At 37.9% G+C, this 17,313-nt stretch overlaps 1 protein-coding gene across 8 annotated transcripts in view; it reads right to left on the bottom strand.

Annotated features, from left to right (window-relative positions):
* Positions 1 to 17,313, bottom strand: part of pde4ba (phosphodiesterase 4B, cAMP-specific a) — a 620,756-nt gene that overhangs the window by 6,674 nt on the left and 596,769 nt on the right. For 7 of the 8 annotated variants that reach the window (XM_063064159.1, XM_063064161.1, XM_063064163.1 and 4 more), the window contains 5 exons: positions 15,454 to 15,547; positions 5,098 to 5,276; positions 3,607 to 3,705; positions 3,240 to 3,404; positions 1,283 to 1,382 (listed from right to left, as the gene is read on the bottom strand). In XM_063064159.1, coding sequence (XP_062920229.1) covers positions 1,283 to 1,382; positions 3,240 to 3,404; positions 3,607 to 3,705; positions 5,098 to 5,276; positions 15,454 to 15,547 — 637 coding nt within the window. Of the gene's footprint in view, positions 1 to 1,282; positions 1,383 to 3,239; positions 3,405 to 3,606; positions 3,706 to 5,097; positions 5,277 to 15,453; positions 15,548 to 16,651; positions 16,975 to 17,313 lie in introns of those variants that run through there. The other variant, XM_063064165.1, reaches the window with a different exon arrangement.

Here is a 17,313-nt window from a genome sequence, read left to right as displayed (position 1 = left end):
GTTTGCTACCTAACAGCTGACTAGCAGATCATCCATGTAAATCATCCCACTTTACTCTACCAGTTTAGGTGCAGTTTTAAGTGTTCAATTGCCAAGTAAATTTGTTGGTATTATGTCTTTTGGCTCTGCTACAAACAATAGCCAATTACATAAGGCACCTAGGATGGTAGACATTCTGGACACCATTAAGAAAAAAAGTCCAGAGAAACATCCATCTGTATTGATGCAATTCATTAGGAACAAAAAATATATTGGAAATAGGCTTAAATTGTTCCATTTTAGAACTGGATTAAAACAGCAACAAAAACATAATACGTGATGAATCTTAACAGATTCCTTTAGAAACTGCAACCAATTGGAGGCTTTATACTCATTGCTCACTCCGCCTACACAAAATTAGTCACCAAGTGTTAAACAGACAAAACCAAAATAGGGAAACAGGAATACACGAGATCAATAACTGTGTTGATATGACAGATAAAATTTAGCAATTAAAGATATTCTCTCAGATATCATTATTTCTCTACTTTTAAAGGGTAGAATATATGTGATTGGCATTAATGGTTTAATAGCTTTGTCAATTTATATCCCTTCATTTTTATTAAAATTGAAGGTAAGCTTCTTAAGTCGAATGCCAGATGTTTGAAAATTTTGGGCTAAGAATTCATCCTTAATAATCAGAACTAAACACATGCCATAGTATCAGCTGCTCAAAGCGCCTCCAAGTCAATGAAACCATTTGTTTGGAGGAGAATATCAAGGGGAATGAGAGCGCACCATCCACTCAGCATTGGTGGTCACAGATAATTGAAAAGTTCCACTTGCTATTTTGGACTTGACATTGGTTAGGAAAAATCTCTTCCATTGTAAACTCTACAACAAAGCCAATAGGAAGACTACACAAAGACAACTGATGCCTGTGAAAATATTCAGGGTTTTATGGCAAGGAAACAGGCATGTTGGTCTATCTTGTCCTTGCCAATCAAGATGTCTATACCAGCTGGTCTCATTTTCCAGGATCCAACCCATATCCCTTACAATAGAAAGCCTTACGACAAAAAAGTACTACTTCAGAAAGAACTACTATAAATGGACAAAGGAAGAAAGATGAATTTTTTAGACATTTTAAATTGAATCAGAAATCATATGCTAAAGAATAGAAATAACAATGAATACAGGTACTGTGGGCCATAGTGTCTGTCCATGCTATACTATTCAATGTTCTACAGTCTATGCAATTGTTGAAGTTTGTTACAGTATCAATCATCTTCTATGCACTTACTGGTATTAATTAAGAATTGGTTTGAGACACCAGGATGATCCACATCATGGATTGCAGCGGCAAAAATTGCAGCAAGTATCTCAAGGTCTGTGAACACAGCCTGGAAAACAAAATATCAAACAAACATGAATGAATAGCAAAAGATGGCAATAACTGCATATTTAGGATCGTTAACTTTTCTTTCTAATACTGTACCAGTTAATAAAAAAAAACTGTGAAACAGAATGTGTTGGATTCACTGTAGATAAATTTAATTGTTTGCAATCTGTTCCTGTGAGAACCACACGGTAGTAATAATGTGCAAAACAAGGGCACAAAATAGTACGAATTGACTGTTGTAACACAATCACTGATCTCATATTTACTGCTATGGGAGTTTACCAACTGAATGTCAGATGTGTTCTTCCACCGACAACAATGGGGGATGAACTTTTATTCCATGTATTATGTTTGGAAACTATTTAATGTACGCAAAGACATTCACAAGCACTTGTTAATGCCAGGTTTGCCTTTTAAGTCATGGGAATTCATGTATAAAATCTGACATTTTATTGTCCTGGATAAATAAGCCCAAGTCCCAGAATATCATTGATGATTGTCTCTAATTGGTCTGGAGGAAAATAATTCCATGGGACTAGAAAGTAATCATAGAAGCATAGAAAACCTACAGCACAATACAGGCCCTTTGGCCCACAAAGCAGTGCCAAACATGTCCTTACCTTAGAAATTACCTAGAGTTATCTATAGCCCTCTATTTTTTTAAGAACCATGTACTTATCCAGGAGTCTCTTAAAAGACCCTATTGTTTCCACCTCCACCGCCATCGCCGGCAGCTCATTCCATGCACTGACCACTCTCTGCATAAAAAATTTACCCGGCACTTCCTTTGTACCTACTTCCAAGCACCTTAAAAATGTGCCCTTTCGTGCTAGCCATTTCTGCCTTGGGAAAAAGCCTCTGACTATCTACATGATCAATGCCTCTCATCATCTCGTACACCTCTATTAGGTCACCTCTCATCCTCCGTCACTCCAAGGAGAAAAGGCCAAGTTCACTCAACCTATTCTCATAAGGCACGCTCCCCAATCCAGGCAACATCCTTGTAAATCTCCTCTGCACCCTTTCTATGGTTTCCACATCCTTCCTGTAGTGAGGCAACCGGAACTGGAACTAACCGATGAAAGCATTAGAGAAAGCGAGGAACAAAACTACATATCCTACTTTTGCACAAAACGTTGAAATCCATAACTTCAAAATCTTGTTTGATAGCTTATTGAGAAAATATATTGTGTAATATATTATTGAACAATGCTGATTAGGAGGTTTACAAGTTCTATCCCATTTCCGCACTGAACTTTGCTCACTTCAACTTGGTTACTGATTATGGGATGGTAATTAGCTTTAGTATTTCTAGGCCTGGGAAAGGGAACAGAACAAACAGTAGTTGTATTTGATTGTAAACCCATGATTGAAATGGGGAAGGCTACCGATAGTCAGAATTAGATAATTCAATTTACAAATAATTGGATCAGTGATGAACTAAAACATTATATAACTAATAACGCAGTACTATAATGAAATGAAGCTTTGATTTGGCAAATCTACAACTATACACTTTCTATCATAATCACTGTGTCATGCTGATAGCTGCAGATAATAATCAGCAAGAATTGAAAGGCGATCCTGGGTTTAGGGCATAAACTTAATCATTGTAGGAACATAGAAAGATAATCTGTTTCATGCAGCAGAAAGAGTTATCAGAAAAGAGGTGCAATAGTTCTGGTTGTAATAGATTGAGAATTAGGCAAGAATGAAAATAGGTTTGGGAAACAAGATGTTTTGGTAGTGATTCTGTGCATTTCACTTCAGAAAACATTTAACTGGTTGTAAAAGACTTTAAGAGTATTCTCTGGTTATAATGAATCCAATGCAACTCCTTTTTTTACATTGTACTTACATCTAGTGCTGGTGTTAAAAGAAGAATATGCGTAGACTGAGCAACATCAGCAGCATGCAGGCTATTATGGTAGGCTACGTCACAATGGTAGTGGTCCTCCAGTGTCATGATGTATGTAACAAATGTATCCACTGGGATCCGAAATGTCTTCAGCAGATCCCTCTCCTATTGAAAATGGATTAAAAATGTAAATTACACATCAATTTAAAATGAACATAGAATCATTTTGGGCTGCATTTCATTTAACTTTTTTGTGCAGAAAATAATTACTTTTACTTTGTTAACTAGTGCATTGAAATATATTCAATAGTAGTAACAACTGAACTAGAAACATCCAGAATTCCACTGCTCACTTGACCTTACTGACCTGAAAGATGCTGTACATAATGCAGGTGAGAGGTCGATTGTTTGAAAACTCTGCCACTTTGAATATGTTAAGTCCCCATTTATTCAGGTCATCCAGTTCCTGCAAAGATAAGGACATTGGAATACAGCAATTACAATAAATTCCTCAGATATTTATGAAAACCGTATGGAAATATTGCATCCACACATATCATTTCACAGTTTTTATCTAAAATGTGCTAATACAACAGTTTCATTTCTATAAAGGACATGCTAGTCTTGATGCCCTTCTCTCACTGTTACCATCAGGTAGGAGGTACAGAAGCCTGAAGGCACTCACTCAGCGATTCAGGAACAGCTTCTTCCCCTTTGCCATCCGATCCCTAAATGGACATTGAACCCTTGGACACTACCTCACTTTTTTAATATATAGTATTTCTGTTTTTTTGTACAATTTTTAATCTATTCAATATATGTAATGTGTAATTGATTTAGTTATTTATGATTATTATTTTATTAACAACAGGAATTCTGCAGATGCTGGAAATTCAAGCAACACACATCAAAGTTGCTGGTGAACGCAGCAGGCCAGGCAGCATCTCTAGGAAGAGGTACAGTCGACGTTTCAGGCCGAGACCTTTCGTCAGGACTAACTGAAGGAAGAGCTAGTAAGAGATTTGAAAGTGGGAGGGGGAGGGGGAGATCCAAAATTTTATGGATTTTGTGTCTTTGCACTGTACTGCTACAAAATGAAGTCAAGTTCATTGTCATGTGCATGCAAACATGCAATGAAAACCTTGCAGCATCATCACAGACACATAATCTTACATCAGCAGCATTTGTGAATAAAACGTCTATAAATAATCCACTTTTTTTTTACAAGAAACACAATTAGAACAAGAAAAAAATGTCTATTTTAGCACTGTGGACATAGTGTTGCTAAGCTGTAGTGACCAGGGCTTTACCAGTTGTAGTGACCAGGGCTTTACTTTACCAGTTATAGTGACCAGGGCTTTACCAGTTGGTTCAACAACGAACTGGTTGCAGGGAAGTAACTTTTCTTGAGCCTGGTGGCAAGGAGATTCAGTACTCCTGCCCGATAGTAGCTGCAAAATGATGATGTGGTCTGGATGGTGGGAATACCTACTGCAATTGATTTACTTTTTTTCCTTTCTGCATTATCATGTATTGCATTGTGCTGCTGCTGCTAAATTAACAGATTTCATGACACATGCCGGTGATAATAAACCTGATTCTGATTCTGTACACTGTGAGCAGTCAGAGCATTACACATTGGAAGGATGTAATGATCTTTGATCATTATGATCTAGCTTGTATTTACTGGAAAACCTGAACTTGCCGGAATGTCATCCACTGAGGGACTTTACTTGTGGTAATGTCAAAGATCAGCCAAAATCCCACTGAAAAATAGAACAAGCTGGGCTGCAAAACTGTGAACTCCTTTTCTAGTATTCCATTGCTATAAAAGTTCACATGGAGGCTTGAATTGTACCTTGGAAAGGCAATCTTCCATGTCAGTTTTGACAGCAAATCGGGGGATGCTTGAATATGTGAGGCTAGAACTGTGCATCAGCTTTTTCACTCCGCTAATCTGTGTCATGAGCTGTTTCTTTTTCTTCTTGTCTCTGTCTTTCTGTGTGGGGGACGGCATCTCCACATCATTCTGCTTGTCTGTAACAAGAGAACAGAACATATGATACCTTGGGATAAATTAGAAATCCAAAAATAAAATTCTGCTTTATCTTCAAAAGAAAAATACAATAGAGAAGAATACTAAAATAGGGGACATTTTTCACTGTGAGTGTAATTATTCACTTAAAGTACATAATAATAGTCAACCTAAAATGAACATAGACCTATTGGGAAAGTTCAGAATTTTTGAAGTGGACATAATTTTATCTAGAAGGGAATGTGGGCAGTTACAGAGTGACTGCCCTTTATGCAGCCTACTCCATTTTCCTTGCAGACCATTGTCAACATTGAATTGTATCTTCATTATTACCATAGATTTCACAATGGAGTATATTGCTAATTATTTCAAAGCATTTTTTGATGAGAAGTAGTGGCATTTAAATATACTTTCAGCAGTTTCTATTTTATTTGTTCTGAATGTATAAATTTGCATGGGCACCAATAGCTCTCCTGTGCTTTGCCAAGCAGCCTCTGCGATCAGCTTGCTCTTCACAACTGGACAGCATCACAGTGTAGGCCAGTGTTTCACATGATCATTGTGTAAACTCAGACTGAGTAGTGAGAGCGTGATTAATCTGGCTTTAATGCTCCTAGGCTAAGAATCACAACTGATGAACAGTTCCCACCCTTTGTTACTTGGGGAGTCTGTTTGATAATGTGAGCAGGGTGAAGTGGGGAGGGTGTTTGGGAGAAGGTGTGGCAGACCAGACTTGCCTACATTTGCAACAAAATATCGGTATTCCTCAAAACTTGTCATCAATAAAGAGATTAACAATTACAGTTCCAGGATCATGTTGAATTGTTTTCTTTTCCTTCTCAATAGTATGACATATTCATTTCATGAACTGACACCTTTCAGGGTGCCTTTTAAATTACTAACACTGGCCTACACTATGATGCTATCCAATTGTAAATAGCAAGCTGATAGCAATCGGGCTACTTTGAAAAAAATCTCTGCCCAACTATTATCAACATATAACCTACAGCAGCAAGGGTCCCAACACACTTGACCACTGCTGTAGTAAGATTAGGAATGGCTACCATTCCACTCACAGACCACATTTTGGGAAGTCTGATCTGGCTGTTTTCTTCCTACCTGCACAAAGGCAGAGGCCTAAGAGCAGTGCTCCAGAGATGGGGACAAGAAAGAAGTAGCTGCTGGAAGCAGTGGAGCAGCTACGGGATTGCTTTTGGTCAGTAGACTAGGTTGTGTTCGAGTAGTCATTGGAGGATCTGAATGAATACACCAGGGTTGTCAAAGACATTATAAGACAGTTGTCTTCCCCAACCAGGAGGCCTGGAAGAACCAACGGATACGCAATCTGCTGACGGCCAGATCAGTGGCATTCAGGTTCGGTGACCAAGTATGATACAAGTCCAGGTACGATCTCTGTAAAGCCACCTCACATGCAAAGTGGAAGTTCTGATCCAAACTTAGATCACTGAAGGATGCTCGACAGCTGTGCCAGAGCTTCAATGCTCTTACTTCTTACAAAGTGGAACTGGGCAACAATGGAGCTTCACTCCCAGATGAGCTCAATGCTTTCTATGTCCACTTTAACCGTCAAAACATGGACGAAGCTCTTCGAGCTTCTGCAGTTCCCAATGACCCTGTGATTCCAGTCTGTGAAGTCGACATGAGAGCATCCTTCAGGAGGGTGAACCCAAGGAAAGTATCTGGGCGAGTACTAAAAGCCAGTGCTGATCACCGAAATCTTTAACCTCTCGTTTCAGAAATCTGAGGTAGCGACTTGCTTCAAGATGGTCAGTTATACCAGTACCACAGAAGAGTGTGGCAGCCTGCCTCAGCGACTATCGACGATTCAGAATGTCGGAGGGAGATTGAAAATCTGGCTGAGTGGTGCCAAAACAACAACCCTTCACTCAATGTCAGCAAGACCAGGGAGCTGATTATTGACTTCAGGAGGAGGAAACCGGAGGTCCATAAACCAGTCTTCATCGGGGCAATCAGAGGTGGATAGGGTCAGCAACTTTAAATTTTGCATTAAGATTTCAGAGGATCTGTTTTTGGTCCAGCATTTAAATGCCACAACAAAGAAAGCATGGCAGTACCTCTATTTCCTTAGAAGTTTGCAAAACCTCGGTATGACATCTAAGTCTTCGATAAAGTTCTGATATGTGCAGATTATATTAGCTGGTTACATCATGGCTGGTATGGAAACACCCAAGTCCTTGAATGGAAAATGCTATAAAAAGTAGTGGATACAGCCTAGTCCACCGTGGGTAAAACCATCCCCACCATTGAGTACATTGACAGAGTGCTGTCGCAGGAAAGCAGCATCCATCATCAAGCACCCCCACCACCCGGGTCACATTTTCTTCTTGCTGCTGCCATCAGGAAGAAGGTACAGGGGGTTCAGGAACAGTTATTAGCTCTCAAATATCAGACCCTTGAACTGGAGGGTATAACCTCACTTGCCCCATCACTAAACTGTTCCCCCAATCTATAGACTTCTAAGGTCTATTCATCTCATGTTCTCTATTTACTATTTTTTCATACTTTTTTTGTATTTGCATAGTTTATTGTCTTTTGCACACAAGCTGTTCATCCACCCTGCTGGGTGTGGTCTTTCATTGATTCTGTTGTGCTTCAATTTACTGTGTATGCCCACAAGAAAATAAACCTCGGGGTTGTATATAGTAACTTTGTTAATAAATTTACTTTGAACTTTGACACTGTGTCTTTTAGAATGTTCACTAAAATCTAAATTTGATGTACTTAACAATTAGAAGTCTGAAGCTGTGATTAAGAAAATAATCTAAAACAAATGATTACTTCCCAAACAGTAAAAGGGAATTGCAATTAATATTTATAATAGAACCTTGAAGATTAGGATCGCAGCATATTAATTATGTCATGGACTTCTCTATTTCTTTTTCCAAAATATTTTATCAGTTTCATATTAAATCCCATAATTATATTTCAATGCAGAATACATCTACTGGATCTGCGTGAATTTTGCATTCAGCACCAAAACCTCAGTTTCTCTTCAGACACATTGAATTGATGACATCCCACTGTGGTTTGTCTTCAACTATTAAGATAACAGATCGTTATATTCTTCGGAGGATAAGGGGCTTAATCAACCAGGATAATTTATACACCAGAATTCATAGGGTCTATTCCACAACTTAATTAAAGACCCTTGCAAAAGAAAGCAGTTCAGCTGAACCTGGTTGCATCAAAGCAGCACATCACAGAGGCCTTATCCACAAGCATCTTATCAAACTGATATTAATGGATGTTTTTTCACTCTGTACTATCAGTGAAGGGCTTCCTCTTCAAAGATTTCTTTGGCAAATTGGATGCTGATGGTGAGCAGCACAGAAAGGTTAATGACATTGTCTCAGCAGTGCTCCGTCATCTTCTAAATGAGCAGTCACAGATCTTCAGTCAGACTGAATTACAACAGTGCCAAGCCTGAACTATAACAACCAGTACTAGGTAGCAGACATTACACAGTCAAATTGGAAGGACGTTCCAGAACATGCCCTTCAGGAGAGATGAGGAGAAAATTAGAGGACAAAGAAGTAACCTCATATTAACAAGCTGTAGCTGAGTGATGCTTGAGATTCGACTGATGAGAACTCAAGAAAAATATACCAAATGCAAAGTTTCTTTGAAAGAAGACACAAAGGACCAGGTGTTTAAATTTCAAAGATAAATGAAACTCCATAAAGTTATTTTTTCCCATGGAAACCACAAAGTAGGTAGAAGACTTGTGTTTCATCTGTCACTTCTTTGAGAGATGAATTTGATAAAAGTAAAGTTGGGCAAGAGTGCATTAGTTTTACTGGTAGTGATTTGAAGTATAGATTGCAGATCCTAGAAATGAGAAATAAAAACAAGAAATGCTGTTAAATTTCTCTCACTTCTCTGTAAGTTAAAAACATGCCTGTTGTTTTTTTTTAACATTCCCTCCTCTGATGAGGATTTTTTTGATCTGAAACATGAACTCCTTAACTCTGTACAGCTTGCCCCAGTCTTGATGAGTAAACAGAAAGCACTTGGGACTGTTGTTGTGCCCAACATTATGACTTCCAGACACAACTGCTCTTTTGGGTACAACCATTTTTTCCCCAAAGCTCTCTTCAGCCAATCATCTCAAGTTGAAGATCTCTAGTTATTCCTTTCCCTGATCTTTCCAATTCACTCTTTCAAGGCTTCCCTCAGTTTTACACTCTTCCCTGAGACCCTAAATTAGCCAATCTCACTTTAAAATTTGTTACTACTAGAAAAGAATTGACATAGTCCCTCAACCTTTACAAAGCACTAGAAACTTCTGTAATTGAGGCATACACAGAGGAGCCACTTTATTAGGTACAGGAGTAGGACCTGATGTGGTCTTCTGCTGCTGTGCGCCATCCACTTCAAGGTTTGACGTGTTATTCATTAAGAGATGCTCTTCTGCATACCACTGTTGTAACACGTGGTTATTTAAGTTACTGTCACTTTCCTGTCCGCTTGACCCATTCTGGCCATTCTCCTCTGACCTCTCTCATCAAAAAGGCATTTTAGCCCACAGAACTGCCACTCACTGGATTTTTTTTTGTCTTTCATACCATTCTCTGTAAACTATAAAGAGTTGTGTGTGAAAATCCCAGGAGATCAGCAATTTCTGAGAAAGTAAAACCACACTGTCTGGCACCGACAATCACTCCAAAGTCAAAGTCAGTTGGATCCCATTTCTTCCCCATCCTGATATTTGGTCTAAACAATGGCTGAACCTCTTGATCATGTCTGCATGGGTTTTTTTTTTTTGCATTGAGTTGCTGCCACGTGATTGGCTGAGTAGATATTTGCATTAATAAGCAGGTGTACAGGTGTACCTAATAAAGTGATCACTGAGTGAATATGTGGGCCAGAACAGGCTCTACCCAAAAAACTCCCAAATGTCAAATTTTTCCAAAGTTGCTTATCTTCATGACATTCAGAAACAAACAAAATGATTAAAATGAGGGCAAGTAAAATAATATACATTTTTTATAAGAACTCTTAAAAAATTAAAAAATGCAGCATCGAGTCTCCATTGGGATAATAGGTCTGTGGATCTTGTGCTCAGGAACTAACCTGAGTAAATACCCCAGTTTAGATGCTGGAGTGTCACAGCAAATCTATCCCCTATTAGAATCTGTGATGGAGCAGCCATTAATTTGCCAGCAAAGCTTTGTCAATAAACTTGGGGATTCAGAATATCCTGGATATGTTTCGACATAGTGGATATGTGTTGGCAGCTCACTGCAGAACTACCAGAGAAAACAAGAAAATTCTGGGCCATGTCTTTGGCAAAAGTACATGTTTAGGAGCTGATTAGGTCAGCAAAAGAATTGAACAATAGGAAACGTTACACTCACTGAGCATTCCATCAAAAAAGTCTGGACAATTTCAAATTTTCAACTTGTTTGAATGAGAAATGATCAGATCTGGGGAGTGGTTTTGATGGACTATACGATTCAGACTTTCTGCTACATGCTAATTCAGCTTCACATTTCAAAATAAAATCTATGTTTATATTACAACTATATCTTCATAGCTTTTAAACTATCATGACCTCTTTTGAAATGTATAGTCAAAATGTTCTTTTTCCGCTACACTTCTGCTAAATATGCTGTCTTCTTTTCTTAACCTGATCACATTTTAATACCAATTAGATGAAAGAAACCTTGGTGATTCTTTACCCTAATTCTTTGTCTAATGTTTAGAAGACCATGATATTTAGATTTCCCTAGTTGTGATCCACTCCCTGGGCATTACAGTGACTGTGTCAGAATCATTAGTGATTTTTATGGCATTTATATTTGTACTGGGTAAGATGGCGGCATGCTTGGATGCAGCAACCATTGTGGATCTAATCAAAGGTATATTTGTTTTCCTGTATGTCTTTTTTAATGGTTGCTGGTCACTGCCGGATACCAAGAACATCAAGTACTGCTGGACTATCCCAGCATATTCTGTACCATTGTTGTGCTGTGGCATACCATCAAACAATCAGTGGGACTGATTGTCTTGGACATTTTTAGTGGGAACACAAGACTTTACAGAGCACTGGTAAACTAAAATACTGCAATTCTGGTTCACTGGTGAGACTGACAGTAGGGGGAGGGCTGCATTGCTACAGTTGTGGTGAGGACAAGGCCTAGGCCATGGGATCGCCTGTCGCATCTGCCCAGGAGAAGAGATACCGAGGCGAGCATCTCTGTGTGTGTACAGGAATTAGTATTGTGTTGGGGCCTGGTCCCTTCTGTTGGTGCTGCCCTCTGGTGTTCACTCTGTGCTGCTCTCAGGTGCTCGCTCGGTGGAAAAGCAAGATGATCAAGACAGACATTGGTCAGACTGCACTTGGAATATTGTGAGCAACTTTGGACCCCTAATCTAAGAAAATATGTGCTAGCAATGAAAAGGGTCACAAAAATGATCCCAGGAAGGAAAGAGTTAACATACCAGTAGTGTTTGATAGCTCTAGGCCTGTATTTGCTGGAGCTTAGAAGAATGAGGAGGGATCACAATGGAACCTATCAAAATGTCTGAATAAAGTGGATATGGTGATTTTACTTCCTTTAGTGGAGTTGCCTAGGACCAGAGGGCATAGCCTCAAAATTTATGAATGTCCATGAGGAAAAATATCCATAGCCAGAGGGTGGTGAACCTGTGAAATTCATTGCCACAGACAGCTGTGCAGTCCAAGTCATTGGGTACATTTAAGGCATAGGTTGATATGTTCTTGATTAACCAGGGTGTTAAAGATTAGGGGAGAAGGCAGGAGAATGAGCCTGAGAATGATAATAAAACAGCCATGATGGAATGATGGAGCAGGCTCTGTGGGCAGAATGGCCTAATTCTGCCGCTATTTTTTATGGTCTTATAGTCTAAGGACAACATCCCATAAATCTAGTCATGCCACTCAGATATATTGGCTATATTGTTTCTTTTCATTGTGACTATGTTTTTCTGAAACCATAACCATATGATTATATATTTACGCTATGTGCTAGGTGCTGTTGGTAATGTCGTTTGCACCTTAGCCCAGAGGAACGCTGTTTCCTTTGGCTATATTCATATATGGTTAAGTGATAATTAATTTGAATGGCTGTCCCTGGTGAGTCATCAGGAGAGGAAACTCCTTTACCAATTGAACCATAAAATTATTTATTCCACTTCTGTGAATAACTGAGTCAACGAGTGGAAAGCACACCACAGAATAAATCAGTATCAGATTTGTAGTGAAAATGGAGGCAATTAAAACCAATTAACTGATTTCACATTGGTCAGCAAATACATGAAAAAGCCTCAGGGTGTATTTTGATAGGACTCTGGAAAATAATCCAAATAATTAAAAGGAAGGCATGTGGTCAATTCAGCTGTTCATACTTTCAAAGGGATTAGATGAAAAATTAACAATTTTCCCACTAGCCTACCAAACAAATTGCTTCACAATGATAAACAATATGAAACAGCAAAATAACACATGTAGGAATTAGAAGCCAAAGCCTGCAAATTCCATGGGTGCCAATCAAATAGCTCATAGCTAAAACAAAACATGCTTGGATAAATAAAGAAAATTTGATTTCCACACAGCTTTGCCAATTTAGCAGATAGCTGATTATATAATTGCACATCAGTATATGCAGCATATGTCTAATATGCTGGCTTATATTAAATATTTGTTTCAAATTTGATTAAACTGCATGCAAGGAAAGTTCTCTTTGTAGAATTCACTCAAAAGTTATATTGGTACCGAATCAAATAGATCCAGGTGGCTCTGGATTGCTAATCTAATTGAAATGGCTTAGGTGATCTTAGAGCATTTCCCCATGTAAAAATACTATAGATGGGGAGAGTGGGGAGAGTGGGGATAAGATAATGAGAGGCATTGATTGTGTGGATAGCCAGAGGCTTTTTCTCAGGGCTGAAATGGCTAGCACGAGAGGGCACAGTTTTAAGATGCTTGGCAGTAGGTACAGAGGAGATGTCAGGGCTAAGTTTTTTTTTACAGAGTGGTGAGTGCGTGGAATGGGCTGCCGACAATGGTGGTAGAGGCAGATACGATAGGGTCTATTAAGAGACTCCTGGACAGGTACATGGAGCTCAGAAAAATAGAGGGCTATGGGTAACCCTAAGTAATTTCTAAGGTAAGGACATGTTTGGCACAGCTTTGTGGGCTGAAGGGCTTGAATTGTGCTGTAGTTTTAAGATGATTAGAGAGACCAAAGCACACAGGGTATGTGATGCACTATCAATTACTCCAAAAGACTGGAAGTAGAGTAAATACTGAAAGGCTTTTATTAACAAGTAAAATGGACCCACGTCCATGCTGAATATCTGTTCTGGACTGAGAGGAGCAGCCATGGCACAAACACCTTTATTCAGGGGTCTGTGGGAGGAGCCACAGGAGCAGTCAGCAGAGGGGCGTGTCCAGACAGGTAACCCAGTTACAACCTATACACATGGTTTACCACAGTATGGACCTCACCTAAGAGCCAGCTGAACAATTTTTATAGCGTTGAAAGTGTTTCCAGCACTGACTGTGTCATTTTGCCCCCACCATTGCTATACTTCCACAGGTAGGGCTTTCCCTACTTGAGACACAATTTCAGTAAGATGTGGTGGGCCAATTGCTGCTTGGGAACAATCTTAAAATCCTTGGTAATTCATACACGTCCGAGTTGTGCAGCTACAAGAAAATAAATTAAAACCTTTCCTTTAAGAGTCCATCAGAACCAGAGAGGCTTTGCTGAGTCTTGCAGATTTAATAAAGTCCTCCCCTTGCCCAGATGGTTCACGGGACATCCAGGTGAACAGATTCTCTGCTACTATTGGCAGACTCATTAGTCATTAGCAGACATTACCAGAAAGAAATTAAATTTCCACTTATAATTTCTAAAAAGGTAGCCTGCTTTGCAAATTGTTTTAATAGCTGCCATCAATACTATTTAAAATTCGTTAGCTAATATTTTGCTTATTTTTCCAAGGAAACCTGCTCTCAAGCCAGTCACTTTCTAACAACAAATGCTTGTGGATTGATATTTATTATATTGTCAGAAACATGGATTAATAAAGTAGAAAGAAATCACTATATTTTAGTGCAATCACTGTCAATGTACTGTCAGAGATTGAATCCAACTCCACCAGGTGGATCCTACAGTCAGCAGCTTATACATAACTGGGTAATGTGGTTTTATACTAGCTGGTGTTAACTGAAAAGGGAATGCTAATCAGGAAATCTTTCATTAATGCCATGAGATATGCTACATTTAGTTGAGTCATAGGCAGTGATTTGGCTTAACATGCTTTCCAAAAGAAGAATGAATTTGGAGAAGACAAGATAAGCAGAGTTTGTGTTATTGCAATTGATTGCGGTGAAAATCATCAACGTTGTGGGAAGCTTTCAGAGTAGATCCCACACATGGATCCCGATTTCCATCCTAGTGCTTGTACAATTCACATTGCCATGTTACCAACATTATTGAAAATTATCTTTATAATTGCCAGGAGTGGGAGGAGGTAGAAAAATATGTAACTATCTGTACACAAGTGGTTTGGAAAGATACAGAAGTTTAGAATACGTTATAGATAAAGAAATTAGTAATCTGTAGAACATATATTCATTCTAGAGAATCTTCCTGTTGATAAAACAGAATCATTCTGTTGATAAGCTCCCTAATAGGGACTTGCCAAATTTCTAATCACTGCACGCTAGATTGGATATGAAGGCTCAGTGGAGCAACATCCTGCTTCTTCTATTGTTCTTAATACTCCAAAAGCGGGACACTTCTACTCTTCTTTAGAAAAATATAATTTTCTTATAATGAATTTGAGCTGTGGACTTGGGAATGACTTACCCAAGAAATGAGTAATGGTGGGATCAACGATACAACTAAGGCTTATTCACTGGATCACAAGGCCAGTAGAAATCTGCAGTTAATATGTAAATCTCAAAAAAACATTTAAATGACAGGGATGCATAGGACAATAATGCAAAAGGTACTAAAAGTAAGTATTTTCTGAATGGTGCAGCAATGCAGAGTAATTTCAGATTGTATTAAATATTTTAAAGGAAGCTCTTAATTGTTGAAACTATCAAATAATGTCTCTGCTTTTATGCAGTGCAAATGAAAGGTGCTTTAGCAGACTCACCCAAAATAGTATTGGAAATGAACTCGGATACTTGGTTGCCTGACCGACTCATTTCTGAGAGATGGGTGAGCTCACGGTTCAGCATTCTCTTAAACTGTTGCAAAGACAAAAAGAGGAATTATCACCAACTATTTTTATCAACCATTTCAATATCACTTTTGAATCAGATATTTTCATCAATTTATACATTCCTCAAGAGTGAAAGGAAATGTAAATTTTCACATTTTTTGTCAGGTATTGTTTGTAATATTTTAACTGTGCTCTGTATAAACCTAGCTGATATTCTAAAATGCATTTTAAATAGGTTCATTGTTCTATTTTCAGTTATATAGGAATTGTTCCCAAATAATTGATGCTTCAAATTTTAAATATTAATTATGAATAAGGAAGAGCTTAGAACAGATGAAGTAGTGTTTGACTTGCATACAAAATTATTTACTTACACAATAAACAATGGTATTGTAATTATGTAGCTACATTGCTAATGAATTAGTTCTAAGACACAGCAAGTACGGGAAAAGATATGTTAATCTTACCTTTAGCATTTATTTTAAAATGGTTGATAAAAATGGGTATTTAAAATTGTATTTAATCTATAGACCATTTGGAAGCTCAGTTTTATAATTTCCCTAAACAAATAGCTGAATTTATTTTGATATGAAGTATGCAATCGTAAATTTAGTGAGATCATATATTAAGTATTTTTCTGAATATGATAGCAGCTTAATTCTCTATTACTCCATTATAAAATCTGAAATCTTATAATATATTTGTAAAGAAACTATAAATTTGTGATGACTTATAAAAGGATTGTAAACATGTACTTTGGAACTCAGAATGTTAAATATTAATAAAAGAACATACAGCATATTTGAAGATTTTTCTCATCCCCTTCACTGCACGGCTTGTTCTAATTATACATTGTTTTTAAAAATAAAAACTTTTATATTCAAAATGTGATAGTGGAAATTCCTGGTCAGTCACTTTTTGTTTCATTTATTTGTCTTTGCTCATAAAGATAACATTTTAATTCTGATGAACTTTATTGATATTCATTTGAAATTAAATTAGCAAGTGCAATAAACTGTCAATATGGAAATAAAGTCTGAGGTTCAGAGGTTTCAGCATATTAACCTAAAGCCACGTAATCTCACAAAAAAAAGCATTTTCAAAAGCATTTCATAATTAATTTACTCACCTTGATATAACCCCAAGAAACAGACAGTAAATAATTTGCTTCAGGCATTTTGGCCCAACAGAAGCAACAACAGCCGTGTACAAAATAAGTATCTAGCTGGTCAATTCCACACGCAGAGTTTCAACAGCAATGGTCACAATGTTTCATTAGCAGTTTAAATGTTTGAAGAAAATTTGTCCCAAAATTCAGTATACTCTTTCACTGACTGAGAAAATCCAGTTCATGCAATAGTATCTTTCCCAGGATCTATCTGCGCATTTGCACTGACAGAACTGAGATAATGAAATCAGGGGGTCACATGGAACTGAGACCATACAAGTGTGTGCACTTCACAGCACTTATGAATTATGAATAGCTTTGGTCTCTTCGCTAGAGGGGGTGGGGGTGTTACTTCATATTAGTCTCAGTATAAAGGGGCAAAATATATCTATTGTCTGCAAGCTTACAGAATCTAGATTGTTAAAGCACAATATAGGAAATGACAGAACATGGAGGATGCCCAATACTTATGTAAATTAGATGTCTTATTTATGTAAATCAAATGCAGATGGTGTCCCCATTTCAGTGGAGAATAGAATCTGATTTTAGCACTCTCCTACAGTACTGTCAGATACTTTTCAACATAATGACAAATGATTAGGCATATTAGCAGTCTAAGATAG

This window comes from Mobula hypostoma, chromosome 12 (genome assembly GCF_963921235.1).
Source record: "Mobula hypostoma chromosome 12, sMobHyp1.1, whole genome shotgun sequence".
Taxonomy (NCBI): domain Eukaryota; kingdom Metazoa; phylum Chordata; class Chondrichthyes; order Myliobatiformes; family Myliobatidae; genus Mobula; species Mobula hypostoma.
The sequence above is the reverse complement of the archived record's forward strand: the minus strand, read 5'-3'. Positions and strand labels throughout refer to the sequence as shown.